Source organism: Polyodon spathula, chromosome 3 (assembly GCF_017654505.1).
Source record: "Polyodon spathula isolate WHYD16114869_AA chromosome 3, ASM1765450v1, whole genome shotgun sequence".
Taxonomy (NCBI): Eukaryota; Metazoa; Chordata; class Actinopteri; order Acipenseriformes; family Polyodontidae; genus Polyodon; species Polyodon spathula.
Window position 1 is genome coordinate 24380205 of NC_054536.1, and position 21781 is coordinate 24401985.

Below are 21781 nucleotides of genomic sequence, written 5' to 3' on the forward strand. Positions count from 1 at the left end.
GTGAAAACCACACACTGTGCTCTTCGTGCGGCTGACACATCTGCTGATCACTAACTTATACGAAGGGAAGAACGCTTCATTATGGCTATTTTTAATGTCATGATGGTCGTGTCGTCTATTATATGAAAATGAGTGCTTTTTGCATATGACGTCTCCCATGCGCATGATGCATATGACCTCCCCACCCCACCGGGACGAGCGACCCACTGAATAGTGTCCAAATGTTGGCAAGTATGATATATATATATATATATATATATATATATATATATATATATATATATATATATATATATATATGTGTGCCATTCTTTTCATTCTTGCAGCCTAATGAAAGCTTTATGAAAGTTATTTGATGCATATTGCAACATGTATTGTGCAGTTAGAGGTAACAACGGAAAAGCCTTATAGAGAGTTGCAATATGGTTGTAGAAGAAAAAAATAATTTTGAAGTGGTTTTTAGAAGTTAGTCGTTATCCTCCAATAGCTTGGATTTTTTCACTGATTATGCTGTTGTCAAATGCTATAACTAGATGGGAAAAAACGGCGAAAAAGGTGTTTCTGTGGTGTGCTTTTATTGTGACTGATTGACATGATGGACCAAAATAAATTAAACTTGAACATTTTGAGTGCATTTGCTCTTTCACTCACAGCATTTTTGCCAGCCAGTAGTATTTACTTAGTGTGTATATACAAGTACACTGAGTAATAACCAGATACAGTTTTTTTTTATTATTATTGAAACTTGATATTGTGAATATGGAATTGATTTTTATTCTGTTTTGCTGATCTATTCAAAATGAAATAGTCATCTACAAAATGAAGTGCTTTTGCAGCTACAGAGATGAAATAGGAAATATCTTCTATTATATGTATTATATTCCTCATATTCACTGACCTCATATTTGTTGACAATGTCGCCAGCAACTTGTTGCTTCCTCACCCTAAAATGTCAACGTTTAACCTCTAAGCTCCTAACTAGATTCAGATACTGTATGTATTTATAGGGTTTCCCAATCCTGGTCCTGAGGGACCTGGGGTCAACACAATTTTTGAAAAGTCAGTTGTATTGATACAGTTTCAGGGAAGATGCTTGTGAAGTTTGGAGTTAGTCAAGTAAACTGTTTGTCAACTGAGGCAGTTTTAAATTTCAGATGTAAACATACACCTGGCGGCCATCTTGCTTTATAAAACATAACCATTTTGACATATTTGTATTCCATTGTTACTGGGACAATAAATACCAAGTTTGGAGTTTATTGGTCAAACGGTGTTCAAATAGCAGCAGTTTGCTGTTAAGGGTGCATTTAGCTAAAGTTTGTGGCAGCCATTTTGACATTAAAATTTATAGCAGAAACTTCTGCTTCGCAAACTTGATGTGGGTTTGGATGCTGATGATATATGCCATGTCAGACCAATCGCTTCACTGGTTCCAAAAAAGAAGATTTCGAAAGGTTTCTAAAAAAAATGTGTCAAACGGCCAATTTCGTTTTGGTCAACACTATTTTTTTAAGTGTCATTTGTGTTGATACAGTATCAGGGAAGATGCTTGTGAGGTTTGGAGTTAGTCAAGTAAATCGTTTGTCAACTGATGCAGGTTTAAATTTCAAATGTAAACGTATAACTGGCGGCCATCTTGTTTTATAAAACATCACCATTTTTACATATTTGTATTCCATTGTTACTGGAACTATAACTACCAAGTTTGGAGACAAACAGTTTTCAAACAGCAGCAGTTTGTTGTTAGGGGCGCATTTTGAAATTAAAATTTATCACAGCAACTTCTGCTTCGCAAACTTGATGCAGGTTTGGATGCTGATGATATATGCCAAGTTTCAGATCAATCGTTTCACCGGTTCCCAGCAAGAAGATTTCTAAAGGTTTTATCAAAAAATGCGTCACGGCGCCAATTGCAAGGACACAGCAGCAAAATTTTTTCAGCATCTGACAGCCAATATATCCGGCTTGTTACCTGCCAAGTCAGAACCTGATCAGTCACACAGCTTCAAAGCAGCAGCAGTTTAAAGTTTTGGGAAGAAAAAAAAAACAAAACAAACTTTAACAATAACAATAGCCTTTGGCTGGGAAGCCTAAAAACATTTAAAGTTGGCCCCTTTTACTTCATGAATCCCTGAAGTCCAGTACCATTGTGTTAAGCATCTTTGTTCAGCATACTGAACTTGACAGTGTATGCGCAATAAGATGTGTTTGAAGGCTGAGGAAGACAACAGCTCAAGGAGAATGTGACTTCTGAAAGGTGTCAATCAATAGCTGAATGTTTTGGCAACCAGTACCTAGATTGAATTGCATCCTCCTTTCAATCTAAGCACCCACAATTTGTAAAAAGCACTGACAGCAAACAGACTTACACTATTTTTGAGCTACAGGAGACTTGATGACATGTTTTAGACATGGAGGATTGCTAATCAAGTACTAATATTAAAATCATTTAAAAATACTAGAATAAATTATTAAAGTATTACAAACATGCTAAATAATTCCCTATCAATAATCTATTCGGCAATAGCTGTATGTTATTAACAACTTGTGATTTGCACAGCAGTTAATGCATCAGCCTTTTTTTAATGGCATAAATCCATTTGTTTCTCAGTTTTCAATTTCACTGCTTGAAAAAGCAGCTTTCCTGGTTCTCATAAAGAACCACACCGTAAGAGGTTTTCTAGGCGTTAACATGGAGTGTTCAATCTTCCCTTTCGGAGCTGCCTTCAGATCACGAGGTAAGAGGTAAAGTTTACACGCAAGTGAGTTTGTTGTACAAATGTTCTGGATACACGGTAAGAAAGAATGATAACACTGTGTAACAAATTTTTTTTTTTTTTTTTTTTTGTTCTTGGGTAGTAAGTGTTATTTCCTAATTGCTTATGCCTCAAAAGTATAGAAAATGGCTATTATTCCCCACAAACTTTGCTTTTGTGACCAGGACAGTGATATTTCAAAATATCACTACTTCCAATGGGAAAACGGGCAAATGTGTGTCTTTTCGTTCACATAAAAGTCAGAAAAAAATAACATATGAATCCAAATTAACATGTATTTATACTAAAGTAATACAAAAATGACTACAAAAGATTTAGAAGTGAGTAGTTTTTCGAGATTTACGATTATACTGTATTTACAAAAATTGTGTTACATAGTGTAATAACAAAATATACAGAAAACCACAATGTGTATGTTTTCATGTCTTTTGTGTTGTGCATGTACAGTGTAGTAGAATGAATATGGAAATTGTACTCAGTTATAACTGTGATATATAGAACTATGTTTGAAATTTCACAGCACAACAGTCATATTTATTCTGTGTTTTATTGGTGAGCTCTAATCACATCAACTTCGTTTATCTCCTTATGACCGTTTAAAGTGACAATCATTTTTGACAGTAGAGCTACAGTCGCAGACAAAAGTATTGACACCCTATGCTTAATTCAAGGTAGTAGATTAAGGACAAGCATTTAGTAATCTTTAACCACTTTTTAATAAAACAACAACAAAAAAATACACAATTTTTAGTCATATAACAAATCAACTTCATCAAAAACTAACTTTTTTAGATTTTAAATATTCGTTCCTGACAAAAGCATTGCCCCCCCTGCTTTAGTATTGTGTGTGTGTCCTTTTGCTTTTATTACAGAATTTCAGACATTTTTGATCATTCTTAACCAGTGTATTACTTCTTGTCGGTGAAATCTAGGCCCATTCTGTCTTGCACGTCCTTCAGCTCAGACAAATTGGATACACAATGGTCAGCTACAGCTATTTTCAGTTCAGCCCAAAGCATTTCTTGGTTTTCTTCAATAATTCCACAGTTGGCTTAACCCTGTGCTTTGGGTTGTTGTTGTGTTGGAAGATAAACTGTGTGCGAGCAGATGGTATCATTGTATTTTGCAGAATGTTTTGATACATGGCTGCATTCATTCACACACATGTCTTCAGTCCCTAACCTGCTAAAACACCCTTCATGTCATGATCAAACCACCTCCATGTTTAACTGTAGGTACAAGGTTTTTTTATTGACTTCACTTTTTTCTCTAAGCACACTGTGGTCCATTTTTGAGGAAAAGTTTTATTTCAGTTTCATTGGACCAAATCATTTTGTTGAAAAATATTTCAGATTCCTGTTCATATTTCTTGGCAAATTTTAGATTGTTTGTTTTATGCATTTTAATTAGAAGTGGTTTGCAGTGAGGTCTTTGTGCATGCAGCTCTTCTGATGCTTTTACATCTTTCTTTTAATCCTTGGCTGTTGATCTTGGTTTTTTGTTTTACCTGCTTAGACAATTTCCCTATCTTCTGTACCCATAATTTTCTTTGGACGTCCATTTGCAAGTGTTTAAGTTGAATTTGTTCTGTGGTCTGTCTTGATTATTGCTCTGATTGTGGATTTAGGTATCACATATTTCTTTGATACTGTTCTGTAGTCATTTCCTTTGTTGTAGTTTGCTGTGAGTGCTTTTCTCTAATGTGAATCCAGCTCCTTAGGCTTGACCGCCATCTGCTGTGTTGCCAAAACGTTCTTCTTCAAGACTTATTTTTCTGGCTGTTGACATTATAATGCAGACAAATTACTGTGTAATGGTTTTCAATCAGTTAATAAATATATTTTAAATTAGTTCTATTGCATTTTAACAACCTTTTAATGTAAAGGTGCCAATACTTTTGTCATGAGCATTTTCATATTGCTTAAGTGCTTTTTTGTTTTTATTTGTCTTTGTCATATTAGTTAGTGGCTGATGTTAACTAGTGCTAGTATTTAGCATGTGTTATTGAATTATCTTATATTACAGTAAGTGTAGAGTGCTAATACTTTTGTCTGTGACTGTATATGATGAAAGATAATCCAATCATATGTTATGTGCACCACATTAGTGTCCAGTTTTCTGTTCATTAAGCAAATCATTTCCAGATGCAAATCCCATGGGAGTTGTAGTCTTGCATAACAACATTCTGATTGAATTAGAAAAGTCAGAAAATACACAAGGAAACATTGTTTCTGGTAGCATGATTACTCTAGTCAGATGTATGTTCTTCAAAACCTTTGATTTAGTATGCAGTTTCCATTTATAAAAGTAAAATTATAAGCTGACAAACAATGTTGTAGAAAACAATTCACATAAATAGGCACAGTAGTTTTGACGAACCACTGGAGGGAGCTGTAGTGTCACTGAAGACTTGGAACAGGACAGTTTAACCCAAATGAAACTAATGAGCTTTTCATGTCATTTATAAGCAGTGCCTAATGGGGGCAGCAGCAACATTGCTGTAGAAAATGGGAGAAACTTACTGGTATCTGCAAAGGAAAGATACACACAGTATTCCCACCACCTGCACTGAGAACAACAACAGTAAATGTTTTCTCCCCAATAAGAATACATTTATCTGCCAGTCTGAATGTCCAGCACAAACAACACCAAAATTAATATGAATAATAAAATAACTCTAGAATAAGAATGATTGGCTGATTCTAATTTAATCACACCGGTACAGGAGTTTCCAATTATCTGACTAAAGCTTGGTTTTGATGTTGAAAATAAGTATGAATGACTGTACATGTATAGACACAACACAATTCTTGTATCAATTTAATAGGATCACATTTAAAGTGGTTCAAATACTAATATATTGCAAATGTACTTTATGTGCTTTGGATTGGTTAAAAGAATAATGCATCATTTTATTTTGAGCAATATTACAAATCTGAAGGCCTATGTTGGAGTTTTTACTTCAGAGATTTCTTCAATAATTCACAAGAAATACCGCATACCCTTTTAAAATTTTATACCACATCTTGCTGTGAAGGATCATCATTATCAGCAGAAGAATATGGCATTTTTACATCCCTGTTTGCGACTCACTATGTTAAAATGTGTTTGCCCACTGACAATGGGAATGGGAATGCAGAGATGGGAGCCCAGCTAACAAGATTTCAAGTTTTTGCAGGTATCAGGCTTTTAAAGACTGTCACCCACACCTGTGAGCAGAAACTGACCCACGACTGTCACAGCTACTGGAAGCAGGCTGATCATTGGGATACAAATTGAATATTTCTGAAACTGCAGCAACTATTGTACTGACTGTAATGTTTTTTAAAGAACATAAAACCAGTAGAAAATATTATTAGCAGATCTGTGTAAGGCCTGTGAGGAGGACTTCATTGCATTGAAGATCAGACTGACCTGCTGAAAGATCCAAACCTTCCTTACCAGGAAAAAGCGTCTTTTTTAATTAGTCTCAGAGTCTCAGCACATTCTGATCCAGTGAGAGCAGATTGGCAGAATCTATGGAGCACAGTTAATATGCCAGAAGCAATCAAACTAGGTTTGATTATAGTAAGAAAGGAAATAAATAAGAAACCTAATATAATAACATTAAGTAAATGTATGAGTAGTCCTAAGTTTAAATATTCAATTAATATGAATATTAATAATTAAAAATTATCCTCTTGCCTTCTATGTATATCAGTGAATTAAAATAGAATTACAGTTTATAAGAGATTGCTATATTGACATATTTGAATTAGAACTACAGTACTGTGCAAAAGTTTTAGGCAGGTGTGAAAAAAACGCTGTAAAGTAAGAATGCTTTCAGAAATAGACATGTTAATAGTTTATATTTATCAATTAACAAAGTGCAAAGTGAGTGAACAGGAGAAAAATCTACATCAAATGAATATTTGGTGTGACCACTCTTTGCCTTCAAAACAGCATCAATTCTTCTAAGTACACTTGCAGTTTTTGAAGGAACTTGGCAGGTAGGTTGGCCCAAACATCTTGGAGAACTAACCACAGTTCTTCTGTGGATTTAGGCAGCCTCAGTTGCTTCTCTCTCTTCATGTAATCCAAGACAGACTCAATAATATTGAGATCAGCGCTCTGTGGGGGCCATACCATCACTTCCAGGACTCCTTGTTCTTCTTTACGCTGAAGATAGTTCTTACTGGCTTTCGCTGTATGTTTGGGGTCATTGTCATGCTGCAGAATAAATTTGGGGCCAATCCGATGCCTCCCTGATGGTATTGCATGATGGATGAGTATCTGCCTGTACTTCTCAGCAGTGAGGAGACCATTTATTCTGACCAAATCCCCAACTCCATTTACAGAAATGCAGCCCCAAACTTGCAAGGAACCTCCACCATGCTTCATTGTTGCTTGCAGACACTCATTCATGTACTGCTCTCCAGCCCTTCGGTGAACAAACTGCCTTCTGCTACAGCCAGATATTTCAAATTTTGACTCATCAGTCCAGAGCACCTGCTGCCATTTTTCTGCACCCCAGTTCCTGTGTTTTCGTGCATAGTTGAGTCGCTTGGCCTTGTTTCCACGTCGGAGGTATGGCGTTTTGGCCGCAAGTCTTCCATGAAGGCCATTTATAACCAGACTTCTCCAAACAGAAGATGGGTGTACCAGGGTCCCACTGTTTTCTGCCAATTCTAAGCTGATGGCACTGCTGGACATCTTTCGATTGCGAGGGGAAGTAAGCATGATGTGTCTTTCATCTGCTGCAGTTTCCTTAGCCGACCACTGGGTTTACGGTCCTCAACGTTGCCCATTTCTTTGTACTTCTTCAAAAGAGCTTGGACAGCACATCTGAAAATCCCTGTCTGCATTGAAATTTCTGCCTGGGAGAGACCTTGCTGATGCAGTATAATTACCTTGTGTCTTGTTGCTGTGCTCAGTCTTGCCATGGTGTATGACTTTTCACAGTAAACTGTCTTCAGCAACCTCACCTTAGGTTAGCTGAGTTTGGCTGTTCCTCACCCAGTTTTATTCCTCCTACACAGCTGTTTCTGTTTCAGTTAATGATTGTGTTTCAACCTACATATTGAATTGATGATCATTAGCACCTGTTTGGTATAATTGTTTAATCATACACCTGACTATATGCCTACAAAATCCCAGACTTTGTGCAAGTGTACCTAAAAGAATTGATGCTGTTTTGAAGGCAAAGGGTGGTCACACCAAATATGGATTTGATTTAGATTTTTCTTCTGTTCACTCACTTTGCATTTAGTTAATTGATAAATATAATCTATTTACATGTCTATTTTTGAAAGCAATCTTACTTTACAGCATTTTTTCACACCTGCCTAAAACTTTTGCACAGTACTGTACATGTTATAAAATCATTTAAAGTATAAACTGTAACTCTAACAGTAAACTTACTGAAGGAATACAACTAACCTCATTCTCACCTGCTTGTAGTAGAAGCAGTGTTAAAAATTACTCATTGGTGTTGACCGATGAAGCCGGGATTTTTGATGGTCAACGATTTAAAAGCCAAGATCTTTACTATTAACAAGCGTTAATACCTTTTGGATAACAGAAGATAGGAGTTTATCTTACAAGTAATCATTTTCTATATATAACAGAAATTACTCAGAACCTGGCAGGAAGAGATGGGAATGAAAAGCGGATAAAACGTTAAAACGTTAAGTTGCAAATTGGTTTGAAATAATGAGTATAGAAAAATGCTTACGATAGTGATTCATATTAATCAACCCTAAATTGGCTAAAAGCTTTAACTCAGTCACTATAACACTATACCATTCTAATATGTTAACAGTGGCCTGTATTTAGATGTAAATAACTGGACCTTCCATTGAAAGCTTAAATTACTTCATAACAGATTACCAGAGTAAAAGATTACCATTTCTAGGAGCAACTGTTAAACTGAAGTAACTTAATTAGAATGCATTTTATGAGGCCAATTAAAGTTAAACTGCTGCAAGAACATAGTAAAAGTGTATTATAGCAGAAGCATGGCATGGACAATATTGTAGATATATTCTTAATACACATTTGAAATAATGTTAATTTAATTAAATCAATTTAAGAATTTGTTCAATTTCTCCAACAAAACAAAAAGTGTCTTTTAGACATTACACTATCGATTAAAGGTACAAGGCATGGTACAAGTTAATATAAGGCTATTATATTTAACATGTTTCATTATAGCTTAAATTTAAGTGGAAATAACTGAACTGACCACTGTATGCTTATTCAAAGGCTTGTGATAAACCCCTACAGTCTTTTTGTTATACACTTTGTTAACACACATTTGTATATGAAGTTAAACATCTCCCTCATATATACACATATACATATTGTATTTGGTAGCAAGGACCCTGTGAACTCCAGTTCACCTCATTTTTAGGGAAATGAGGGGTGGAAGATATTGAACCATGAGCTCACATTCAATTGATTTTGAAAACAGAGTTGACCGGATCCTTCCAGAAAATATAATTAAAGCAAAGATAGGAACTGTCAAGGCAGATTGATGATCAGATTTAATTGTGACTCCTGATGTATTCAATGGAGAAAAATTATATAAAAACCAAGGTAAAACCCTAGTCAAGTATCGCTCGACTTGTTAACTACAAGTTGTGTTATCCATGTTCTAAGGGCCTCTGAAAAACTGATAGGGTATAGAAATTATGTTTTAGTCTTGAGAGTTATATATATATTATATATATATATATATATATATATATATATATATATATAAAATTTCTAAAATTTAAATCGTGGGCGTTTTCGTAGCATTGTTCATGCACTAGCGATGATATATATATATATAAACGTATTGTATTACTGTATTGATTACGTAATAATGCATTTTAAGCTTTTAAAATTGGGGAGAAAAATGAGAAAAAAAATAACCGTTAAGGTTTAAAAAAAATAACTATATAATATATATATATATATATATATATATATATATATATATATATATATATATATATATATAATGTCAGTGGGCACTGCCTGTTACATAACCGGGCAGCATGGCAGTAATGAGTCCTGATCCAGCTTCTGGAAACACGCCCTTGCATTTAAGAGAAGACAAGCATGGTTTTTGGGAAAAGGCCATTCAGCACACCTATGCTAGAACAGAGATATATTGAGCCAGATTTTTGACTGTGGGTATACACTTACTATACAGTGGGCAATTTGTCTGCATTTTACCCACCATGAAAAATACAGGCCTTGGTTTAGAAAGAACACATTTTCCAGAGAAGGTAAAAGTTAGCAATTATAGGAGGTATAAAATTGTTTCACTCATCGAGCTGGTCTCGATAATTGCATCCTCTTTTTGTTACTATATATCTTTAATGTTTTCCACAACATTTAAAGTGGAAGAGGTTTTAGATTCTATTTTCCTGGATTTTACACCTTCCTTTGGCAGTTACATGCTTCTACTTGCAGCTGTCTGCCTTGATCCTTTAATTTCCTACCTTTCTTCAAAATGCATTAACAGTACAGAATGCTAAACCCCCAAATCATAACGAAAATCTAACTAAGCTCACCAGTATTAACCTTTTTAGGACCTCAATCAAAATGAGTACCTAAGGATTAACATAGAAATTACCAGGCGAGACTCTTAGACTATCACTTGATGCAATAACATTCTTTCTGTAGAACATCACAATTTGAATTTAGATTGTGAATTAAGTACTCAAAAAAAAAAAAAAAAAAAAGTCACATTATCTCAGAACAGTTTCAAAAGAACATTAACCTCTGACCCTTGAACCATGAACCATTTTAATACTGTACTGAGACTGGAGGTCAGAGATCTGTATTTGAAATAGAATCAAAATGTTAAAGAATAAAGTGTAAAAAAAAGTATTTCTGTTCGGATGAGACGTAAAACCGAGGTCCTATTGTAAGTGACTCTGCAGCAGCAGTTGTTGACATATAGTTCACCTGCTAGTCTCTGAGCTGCTTTGGATAAAAGTATCTGCTAAATGAATTTAATGAATTCTCATTTAGATAGTATTTTACCTTTATTTTTCTTTGTATATATATATTTTTTTCTTTTTTGGAAATCTGGCATTTTCAGTTTGCTTTCACCAATAACAGTTCATTGTTTCTTCCCAGAATTATAATGCCAATAGCATTGCAGTGTGGCCATCTTTTTATACATGCATACATAATGCATTCACTAATCTGAACTGGAGCTGACCACTGGATGAATCCAAGTGCAAGGCTAGGCAAAACATAGCTATTTGAAAAGCACAGTCACATACAAAAGTACAAATTATATTATTCAGGGTTTAATGCTGGCTGGATTTATGAGAGACGGAACATTTGCGGGGGTTGGTATGGTAAAGTCAAGCATCCAAACAGATTTTTTAAACAAAAGAAAAATGTTTGCGCTGGCTTTCCGATGTATTCTTGTTTTCTACTGTCCTGAAATGCAGATTTTCACATATTTTAAATTGCAACCAGATATGCTGTACACATATAATTGATCTTAACAAAGCACTTTAAATACTCCAAAATGGTCGTTGAACTACAATGGACAAGGTCGTACCTCTAGAGCCATGCTACAGGTTTAAAGTCAATTAGGCACAGCTACATCTAGAGGCTTACATCCTTACCTCTCACATTCTTTCTCTCAAGCCTCCCTGGTGAGACAGAGGGATTAAAAATAGAATCACTAATGTGTGTTGCTGTGGGCACTTCATGCTTTAGAAAATACTATTTGCTATAGAGCTAGCCAATGAATATAGAGACAGGCTAAAAAAAATCAAGTGCCGCGTGCAAAAACGTCTTTTTTTAGACCATATGCCCAGCATAGAGCTCAGTCCTTAGCTTCCATCCTTTCCTATAAATAGCTAACTAAATACTAGGCATGAAAAAAATCTGATGTGCTATAAGCAGCTTAAATTTAAGTGCTTTGAAAGTCCGTCCAATTTAACAACTGGTATTTACCTTAAATCGTGCAACCAATTTAAAAACGTGCTGTATACTGTAAATCAATATGCTTACTGGTGGATTTCTTGTTTTTTCAGTCTGGTTCTTCCAGTTTTTTTGATACAGGTGCTGTCAATCTGAGAGTATCATAGCTTTTTTTTTTTTGTCACATCTCGTCACATTATTTTAAGCTGCCTTGCTAGTAAACTGTTAACTAAGCTTACTTTGTTGCTGATTGGTTAATATATACTGCATGGCAAGTGGAACTCCTTTTCTATTGACTAACATTTGAGATTTGAAAATATATACAGTGCCTTGCAAAAGTATTCAGACCCCTGACCAATTCTCTCATTTACTGAATTACAAATGGCACATTGAAATTTCGTTCTTTTTGATATTTTATTTTAAAACACTTAAACTTAAAATCAATTATTGTAAGGTGACATTGGTTTTATGTTGGGAAATATCTTTAAGAAAAACAGAAAACTGAAATATCTTGCTTGCATAAGTATTCAACCCCCACACTTCAATATTTGGTAAATATTTTTTTGGGGGTAAGTATGTACCAGCTTTGCACACAGTGTCGGAGTGATTTTGGCCCATTCTTCTTGGCAGATTTGCTCCAGGTTGTTCAGGTTGGTTGGACGACGCTTGTGGACCGCAAATTTCAACTAGTGCCACAGATTCTCAATGGGATTGAGACCAAGACTTTGACTGGGCCACTGTAGGACATTCACCTTTTTGTTCTTGAGCCACTCCAATGTTGCTTTGGCTTTGTGCTTGGGATCACTGTCCTGCTGAAAGGTGAATTTCCTCCTAACCTTCCGTTTTTTAGCGGACAGAAGCAGTATTTTCCTGTATTTTGCTTCATCCATTCTTCCTTCAATTGTAACAAGATGCCCAGTCCCTGCTGAAGAGAAGCATCCCCACAGCATGATGCTGCACTACCATACTTCACTGTAGGGATGGTGTGTCTTGAGGCATGGGCAGGGTTTGCGCCACACATAGAGCTTTTTGGCCAAAACTTAAAGTGCTATCTGACCACAAAACCTTTTCCTACATCGCAGCTGGGTCACTCTCATGCTTTCTGGCAAACTCCAGACGTGCTTTCAGATGGTACTTTTTGAGTAACGGCTTCTTTCTTGCCACCCTCCCATACAGGCCAGTGTTATGCAGAGCTCTTGATATGGTTGACTGGTGCACCATTACTCTACTCCCAGCCACTGAACTCTGTAGCTCCTTCAAAGTGATTGTTGGCCTCTCTGTGGCTTCTCTCACAAATCTCCTTCTTGTTTGAGCGCTGAGTTTTGAGGGACGGTCTTTTCTTGGCAGTGCCTGGGTGGTGTGATGCAGCTTCCACTTCCTGATTATTGATCCAACTGTGCTCACTGGGATATTCAAACACTTGGATATTATTTTGTACCCTTTCCCTAATCTATGCATTTGTATTACTTTATCTCTAAATTCTGTAGAATGCTCTTTGGTCTTCATTTTCCTTCAGATTCACAGCCTTACCAATGATCCTTCAACAGTGGGGTTTTTATCCAGAAAATGTGACAGCAACTTTAATGATTCACAGGTGGAGGCCAATGTTAAGGTAATTGTGTCCACGTTAGGGCAATTTCTTTCATCGGTGCAAACTGGGAGCTTCAACAGCACACGGGTTGAATACTTATGCAAGCAAGATATTTCAGTTTTTTATTTTTCTTAAAAATATTTCCCAACATAAAACCAATGTCACCTTACAATAATTGATTCTGAGTTTCAGTGTTTAAAAATAAAATATCAAACAGAACAAAATTTCAGTTTACGATTTGTAATTCAGTAATATGAGAGAATTGGTCAGGGGTCTGAATACTTTTGCAAGGCACTGATATATATATATATATATATATATATATATATATATATATATATATATATATATATATATATAACATAAATAACATATAACATGTTACGAATTCAATTAAAGAAATAATACTTTAAGCTAATTGTGGTGATAGATTTTAAACATTTGTAACATATAAGACATTTGAATAGACAACAAAAAGAGAAACTAAAGTTTTCCAATCCATCTTTATTTTCACAGCCAATTTACATTTAAGTGCAAACAAAGAATTCTTAATAGTGCAGGTTTATACTTAACTGTTCAACCCCAATGCGTCACAACTAACATTAATGTAAACCAACAGGCCTGTGCAACAAATAATTTTATTTAGTACAAAACGATGAGCGCTTATAATTTTACACTCAAATATTAGGATTGCTGCTTTGCTAAACTGGATCTCAGTTTTATGGCTGGAAAAATCTAGGGGTTTCTGTAAGGAGGTGGTAGAGCCACTTAAAGAGTTTATCTCAGATTATCCTCTCATGCGATGGTTTAACTTTTTGTTGTTACACAATGTATCCCAACTTTATTAGTTTTAATCCTGACAAGCCTCACAACTGTCAAATTGGTTGTTTTTTAGTTTGAAAACCAACAATATTTCATAGCCTTGTACAATACCTTTTTTTTTTTTGGAATGCTAAAAAAGATTGGAAACAAATACTGATGAATTTACAATGAACACGTATCTGATCTGTATAATGTTCATATACTAAAAACTCATGAAAAGATTGTATTTGTCTCATCGAAGAGCCCATTATATGCATAAAATATCTGTAGAAAATAACTTCTGCTTTGGAAAATATACAAACCTTTATCCTCAATATTGTAAAATAGCTTTTTCATGGTGCATTTTTAATATTTTGAGTAACTCAATGCTTTAAAAGCTAATACCCACATTGTCCTTTTAAACATTTTTTTTTTTTTTAAATCCAAAATATACAACATTTTTTGATCAACAATTCAACACATGCATTACATCACTGATACCTAAATATTTTTTTCTTATTATTTTTTTTTACATTTGCTATATAAATATATATTACATTTTAAGGTTACATTTAACAATGTGACTCATCTCTTAGATTTACTGTCTGATTGTCTGTGCATTAAAACATTTGTGTGCAGTTGCCAGTGAACAAAACATTCTCAATGTTGTTCTAGTGTTATAAAAGCCACCTTCAATTAAACATAAATCAAAAGCAGCTTTTAGGAATAAATATAAACTGAGATGGTGAAAATCCATGCCAGTCTAACCATTTTTTCATTCTTAGAACAGGGTAATATTACAATAGCAGCCATCATGTCTGCAGACCTTGGGGGTTGCAAACAGCAGCTGCACTCAGTGAGCTAAAGAAATCGACTTTAGTCAGCCGCCAGAAAACACCCCCCTTATCAATCTCAAACTTGTTACAAAACAGTCTGTACCTTACAGGCCCCTCCCTCTCTCCCTCCCTAAATGTGATATAATAAAATGCATAGGATAATTTTGATTTTGCTGGACAAAAAAAGGCTACATCTTTGATATAAAAATGTAGCTACAGAGTGCTTTGTTAAGCCAAGGTACATTATAGTACGTCCTTACTATAGCCGTGCTTTGCTGGTTAAAATTCTCAGAACAAACGATCTTGAATAATAGTAGAATATGTTTAGCCATTTAAAAAATAAATAAACCCAGCATTGGCAGAAGCACTGCCTTAATAAATCCATTATGACTTATACATTTAGAAAAATATGACACATGGAATTTAGAGTTCCTAAACATGAATATTAACACTCTACTGCAACAAGGTTATCTGGCAAGTAGTGATCAGCAGCCACACTAGTATACATGAGCAATAATAAACTGAACTGCGTATTCTTCTGTTACATCCTAGCTGATTAAACAAGCAATGAGACCTTTTCAATAAAACAGGTCACAGCACACCACCTGGGCCAGTGTGCATAAATGTTTTTAGGAGCTGAAATATTCACTCTCCCTTATTTGGCACCATAAAGTATTAGATTTCTGTACTCTAGCAATAAGTAAAATACATGCTACCTTCCATTCCATAGTTGATTCAAACAGTTGTCTACAGTTTTAAAGAAAACGATTAACAAACTGCTTTCTAAAGTCAGAGAAGAGAAAATACTTCACTACTTATGTTAAAAACAAATACGTTTCAGGGTTTAGTATTGCTGCGGGCACTAAATTGCCAGTCCGGATTGTTGTCAGGTGTGTATGTACACTGACAAGACAAGATGATGTTACCACTATAGCTGCGCATTGTCTGTTGGGAAATATGGCTTTTTTTTGGTAGACACTTAGTATGTGTATTCAGAAAAATAGTATTAGTTTTTTTTTTTTTTTTTGTCTGTGTTTGTGCAAACAGAAAAGGATTTTGGGGGTGGGTACTGGTTGAATGGACGTGGAATCATAGGGCAGATTGCCTTCTTAAATACATCTGCATAATTTGTGGGTACGTTCTGGTAATTCACAAACCACATGCTAACAATTTTTAATTTTCAGTTTCTTCTGAACATACTACACAAAACAAAAACAAAAAAAAAAAAATCACAATTACTTAGCAACATATACTCTACAAGAGAAACTCTATATTCACATGTACCCGCATTGAAGGAATGTTTTCATCCATGTCTTGACAGAAACTATCCTACACTATGGAAAGAAATAACATTCAGTAGTGCTAAAAGCAGTTCAGAACGGTTACCGAAAAGCAGACTTTTATTTCTTTATATTCCACTTGTTCTCAGTCCTCGAACACTTCCAGAAAGAGTGGAGGGAAGAGTTCCGTAGGACACTCCACCTTCATGTGCAGGAACCTGCTGGCATGGCACGCTCCGATCATGCGCAGGTCTGTCACCTTCATCAAGAGTTTGGGCCAGAAGTGAGAGACGTTGTGTTTGCGATAGTTTATGTAGTGCTCAAATGCCAGAAGAAACTGTTCTTGGCATTTTTCAATTCTCTCTACACTTGCAAGACCAGGACGATCTGCAAAAATGAAATACATATGTAAATATAAGTACTACATGCTTTAATATGAAACAGTAAATCTTTTTTGTTTGCTTGAGAAAAGGGAACCAACATCTTACTTCTAAAATAAAAAATATATAGGCAAATAAACACATTGAGTTTAAAAGGAGTACATGTGTAGTTTGTTCAGTGAAATGATGACTTCACCAAAATCCTAAAAGAGGGAGTAAAATAACTGTTAAAAAAATGTTCAAAATGATCATTTGAAGGTATTTCTTTTCTCCTTGAGGGGACTAACAGTGTCATCATGACATAGAATAGGGCATTACAAAAAATGTAATAAACATTTCTGTGCTATATTACAGAAAACAAATACACAATATTCAAATACTTTGTCAGATTGTTGAAGATTACCCTCTAAAAATGACCTGGCTCGTAATACTCCCAGCCAGTAGATTAGGTATGCCGTATGACTAACGCTGGGCTGCAATGCTGATAAAAGTAGTTAAGAACCATCCTGATTCGCGAATGAGTCAAATATCACAATTAAACATCCAACAAATAAGTTTCTATTTTTCTAGAGCTTAATACATTATAAAATCTGCTCAGAATATGTTTTTAAGAAGGATCTTGCATATAAAAACTTAAAATGAAAATTGTGTACCTGAAGACATCAGAATTACAGCCTGAAGCAAAGCAACCTCTGAATCGTCCAGGTTAAAAGAAGAGAGCGACACACCTAGATCAAAGATAGCATCCGACACTACTCCAAGGCCCCCATTTTTCAGCTGCCCCCTGGTCACAGCCATCTCCCCATTGAGTGTTAATGTCTCACTCTCTGGGTCGTAGCGCACGGCTGCTCGGAGGGACATGATTTCCATACAGCAGCCTTTCAGAAGGATTATCTGGTCTTCACATGGCAGCTGCAAAAGATAGAACACAGAAAGGTTAGTTATGAATAAAATGACATGAAAAGCCTTGGCTCACACAGGGGAGAAATGCATAACAAAGAGCCCAATTCAACTAACTGTTCAACTTTGGGGAAAAAAAAAAAAAAAATCCTGCAATAATGGAGGTGAAAGTAGAATAACACTTGTTTTGATTTATTTGTATTTAAGTTTATTTAATCCAAATAAATTAAAAAAAAAGTCAACTATTTAGAGAAACGCTGTTGCCAATGACACCTTCAGATTATACTTTTTCAGATGCCAAGGGATATTTACAGACAGCAAAGCAGATCTTGGTTTTACTTCTAATCGAAAGGAGGTCACCTTTAAAAGCACAGCGTCCACACTCGCAAGACAATGTGTACAAGGATGGAGCTCAGGCAGATTGTCCTTAGGCAAGATTCATGACAAATATCTCAACCATCAATTTTAGAGATTAAGAATGCCTACCTCGCAGAACATAGGCAGCTTTTTGGCAAAGTCCACCACCCGTGTGATTGCGGGTGTGATGATTTTTGTAAACTGACTGAAGGCTTCTATGTCCACTTTGCTACCTTCTGGCGCATTCACTATTGGAGCCTGTCCAATGTCCTCAGGCTGTGAAGGTATAAAAGCCTCCATTAGTAGGGCTACTGAGAATGTACAAACAGCAGCAAGATAAAGTAAAGATAAAGCACACATGTATAAAATAACTAACACAGTTTGAAGCAATTTTTCTGTAATTTATTTTATTTTTTTCCACTGGATGCCTGCTTCTCTTTCCACTGTTTTGAAACAAACTTGCAATTAAAGCAAACTGTAGGTCATGTCCTTTGAAAAAATGAAAGGACAAGTATATTACTTTTACTGACATTACTTCTGGGTTGAAACTTTATATTTCACAGTGTAAAAACTCTCTCTGAACCAAGAAACTGAACAAAAAAACCCCACTACTATACCTACTTAACAGCTGTCTTGCATGGAAATAAGTACAGGTATTGGGGCATAACTTAAGATAGTTACTTTGATCTCTCTAGAGGTCTGAGTGTTGAAAGAGTTAAACCATCCAATACTAGAAAGTATATCCAAATTGGCAAGTACCCAAAGTAAAGCGTAAAACTTTTGGTAGACAATGCGTCTTTTGAAGATTTATCACAAAACAATGAACTCAATAGATGTAAGGGGTTGCTTATCACCAGAAATTTCCGTTTCTGTTTCCAGTGGCTTCCTTGTGCGTTCGTGGTCACGTGTGCTTCTGTCACCACTCGGATCAGCTCCCACTCTCCCTGGCTGGGATCAGGCTTGCTCCAAACGGTCTTCTGCATCTCATCACGGCGCTTCCGCTCCCGGTTTTCCTCTATCAGCTTTCGCTTTGCTAACCGCTTGCCGTCATCCAAAACCACTGGAGTGAGGGACAAAGATTTAAAAAACACACAGAAATGAATGCTCTGTCAATTTATTACCAATGGTCTAGTAATACTTTTATTGGAGGTTTGCTTGAAAAACTTTCAGAAAAAAGGAGCATATTTTATATTTTACATAAGCTACATGTTTCCAGTTTTTTTTTTTTTTTAAATATATATATATATATATAAATATATAAAATCTATCTGAAGCTGACTAACCCTAAATAGGCTTTTAGTAAGAACCAACCCCTCAGAACTTAAAATCTATTTTAAAAAAGCAAAGATTATATAAGCCGCAAGTCCTTTTGTTCACTTTGTAGGCTTTTATTATGTTATTTGATTTGATCAGCAACTGGAAACTAGCCAAGAACGTACAAGTACACAAATTAAGTCTAGACTACATTTTCTAAAAGACGCTAGATTTAAATGTAAAATACCTGCTCAACAAAATGCTTTGAATGTTTTGCTGTCCCATTTATTAAAAGGCACACATGTGTTTAATAACATTGTGCTGTGACATGCTGTGCGTAATACAACAGATGAAAATCTCCTATTCAAGTTCAGCTACTATCTTTTTATATATTTTATAGTAAACTGGGACAAAACTAAGGCAGTGTTACTGCAGCAATACAAACATACTGTCAGACAACTATAAACTTTCACTTAAATAACACATTTTAAAGGTCCTTTAAACAAAACCACATGTATTTATTGATTAGGGACCAGCGCTGTCTCTGAATTAATATGTGAACAGTGAAATAGCTTACAGTCTGTTGCCATGCCAACTGCAATGCATTTTTTGAAACGGCATTCCTGGCACTGGTTTCTTGTGACTTTATCTATTATACATTTCCCCTCGTATTTGCAGGCATAAGATGGATGGAGGTTTTTCTGGATGGTTCTCCGGAAAAATCCCTACACAAGAATTAACAAAAGAGAAAAAAAGAGAAATGTAAATTAATTTGAAAACATACTTGATTACCAGTACACATATCCACACACCAGTCTCTTTTCACAGTTAACTGTTAGTGTTGGCCAAATGGCAAAGAAGTTTGACAAATACAATTGACTTTACATAATCACAAAACAAAATCTATTTACTATAAAACTTTCCTTATATGTAGAGTTTGTGTTATACGGTACATATACACACAGTACATGCTAAATTTATTTTGAAACTGAACGTACGCCAGTAGATATTGTTGCTACATAATTTGCTTACAAACTTACCTTGCAGCCTTCACAGGTGATACAGCGATAGTGATACCCAGTGGCTTTGTCACCACACACAACACACAACTCATCCTTATCCAAATAACTTGGTATGTACCCTATAAAAAAATAGAAAATTAATTTTAATGCCACCACTTACTCAGTGCTAGTTAACTACAACTATCTTTCCGTAGCATTCTTCTTCATTTTGAAATACATTTTTCTATGATAAGCAAAGGATAATTGTGATAAAGGATAAATGCAATTGTCAGAGACCTAAAAATTAAAGAGACCTAAAATTAAAGGTGACTCTGCCCTGTACAGGCCACATTACCAGAGCTTTGTTCAGGAGATGAAAGAAAAACTCGTCCCCTCCCTCACCCCCCCCTCCAGTCACCCTCCCACCCCCCCCCCCACCCCCGAGGAAATGACTGTAGTCGATTATTATAATGTATGTTTTAACAACGGTTTAATTGACTCTAATATACCATAAAACTTATCTTTATTTAATCTTCATTTAATGAGTTAGGACTTCAGCACATCAAACAAAAAATAAAGCCACAATCAAGACAAGAATTATTATGGAGAGATCAATAAGAAAGGTTCTACATATGGTACTGTATATATCATATTCTTAAACCACATGCTACTGGAAAACTTAAGGGAGAAGAAACGCAAGGTTTAGTGTGGACTAATGTCTGATCCAAACTAGACAAAGGATTAAATAAACAACTCATAGTGGCTTAAGGGTTGCATGTACTTTGGGCTAATGAGTTACACTTCAGACACATCTAACAGACAATCAATAATTGATCAATAAAGATCTGGAGGAGGGTGGGCAGGCGCTCTGAACAGCGTTCTGTCCCGAGGTCTGGATCCATCAAACTCAAACATTTCACATTCATCAATTCAATGGGAAAACAATAAATACCTAGAAAAAACACATATAAGAGTAAAACTCCACGGCAGGGTTAACAAAAACATGTTGAGAAATACCGTAACGACAAGAAACAGATTCTATGTTCCAATGTAATAGGAATTCATTTTTTATATTTAAAAGGATGTATTATATCTAAATGGAACGGGCTGATGTTAAAAGTGGGGTATAATTTTCCAAACCATTAATGATAGACTTGACAACATAATGCAAAAGCAGCAGAAAAAAATATATATTTAGTATTTTTATTTTTTCTTTGTTGCTGTTTTCAAGTGTCCAGCCTGATTTAATCTTTTAAAGTAGGATATCTGAAATTGTGCCAATCCAGAATTGAGTATTAATTCTAACCTCTCTGTGCCATTATTCTTTTTTCACTAAAAAAGCCACCATCCAATTTTACATAATTGAGTTGAAGTATGCTAGTGCTAGGTACAGCTTTAATTTTGTGAAGCACTGTTGTAATATTTAATAATTTTAATAGATGCAAGTAATTATGTCCACTCAATTTGTTACTCATTACAATACTTCCAGAACTATGCACATCTATCCTTAGAAGCTTGCTTCTAAGAGACACTTTCAAATATTACATTATACCAGCCTATGAACAGGTTAATGTTAAACACTGCTAAACTGTAAACATTGAACAAAACTGTATTTACATAGGAAATTAAAAAGGAAAAGACCAGAATATTATCACTTGAGAGGATTCTGAATCATGTTTTGAATA

The 21781-nt window shown here is 35.2% G+C and overlaps 1 protein-coding gene across 2 annotated transcripts in view; it reads right to left on the reverse strand.

Moving 5' to 3' along the window:
• Window positions 1-13771: 13771 nt before the first annotated feature.
• Window positions 13772-21781, reverse strand: part of LOC121312884 (thyroid hormone receptor beta-A) — a 92109-nt gene continuing 84099 nt past the window's right edge. For both annotated transcript variants that reach the window (XM_041244763.1, XM_041244764.1), the window contains 6 exons: window positions 20136-20236; window positions 19673-19820; window positions 18696-18901; window positions 17971-18117; window positions 17238-17496; window positions 13772-16591 (listed from right to left, as the gene is read on the reverse strand). In XM_041244763.1, the coding sequence (XP_041100697.1) occupies window positions 16350-16591; window positions 17238-17496; window positions 17971-18117; window positions 18696-18901; window positions 19673-19820; window positions 20136-20236 (1103 nt within the window). In that variant the 3' untranslated portion in view covers window positions 13772-16349. The remainder of the gene's footprint in view (window positions 16592-17237; window positions 17497-17970; window positions 18118-18695; window positions 18902-19672; window positions 19821-20135; window positions 20237-21781) is intronic.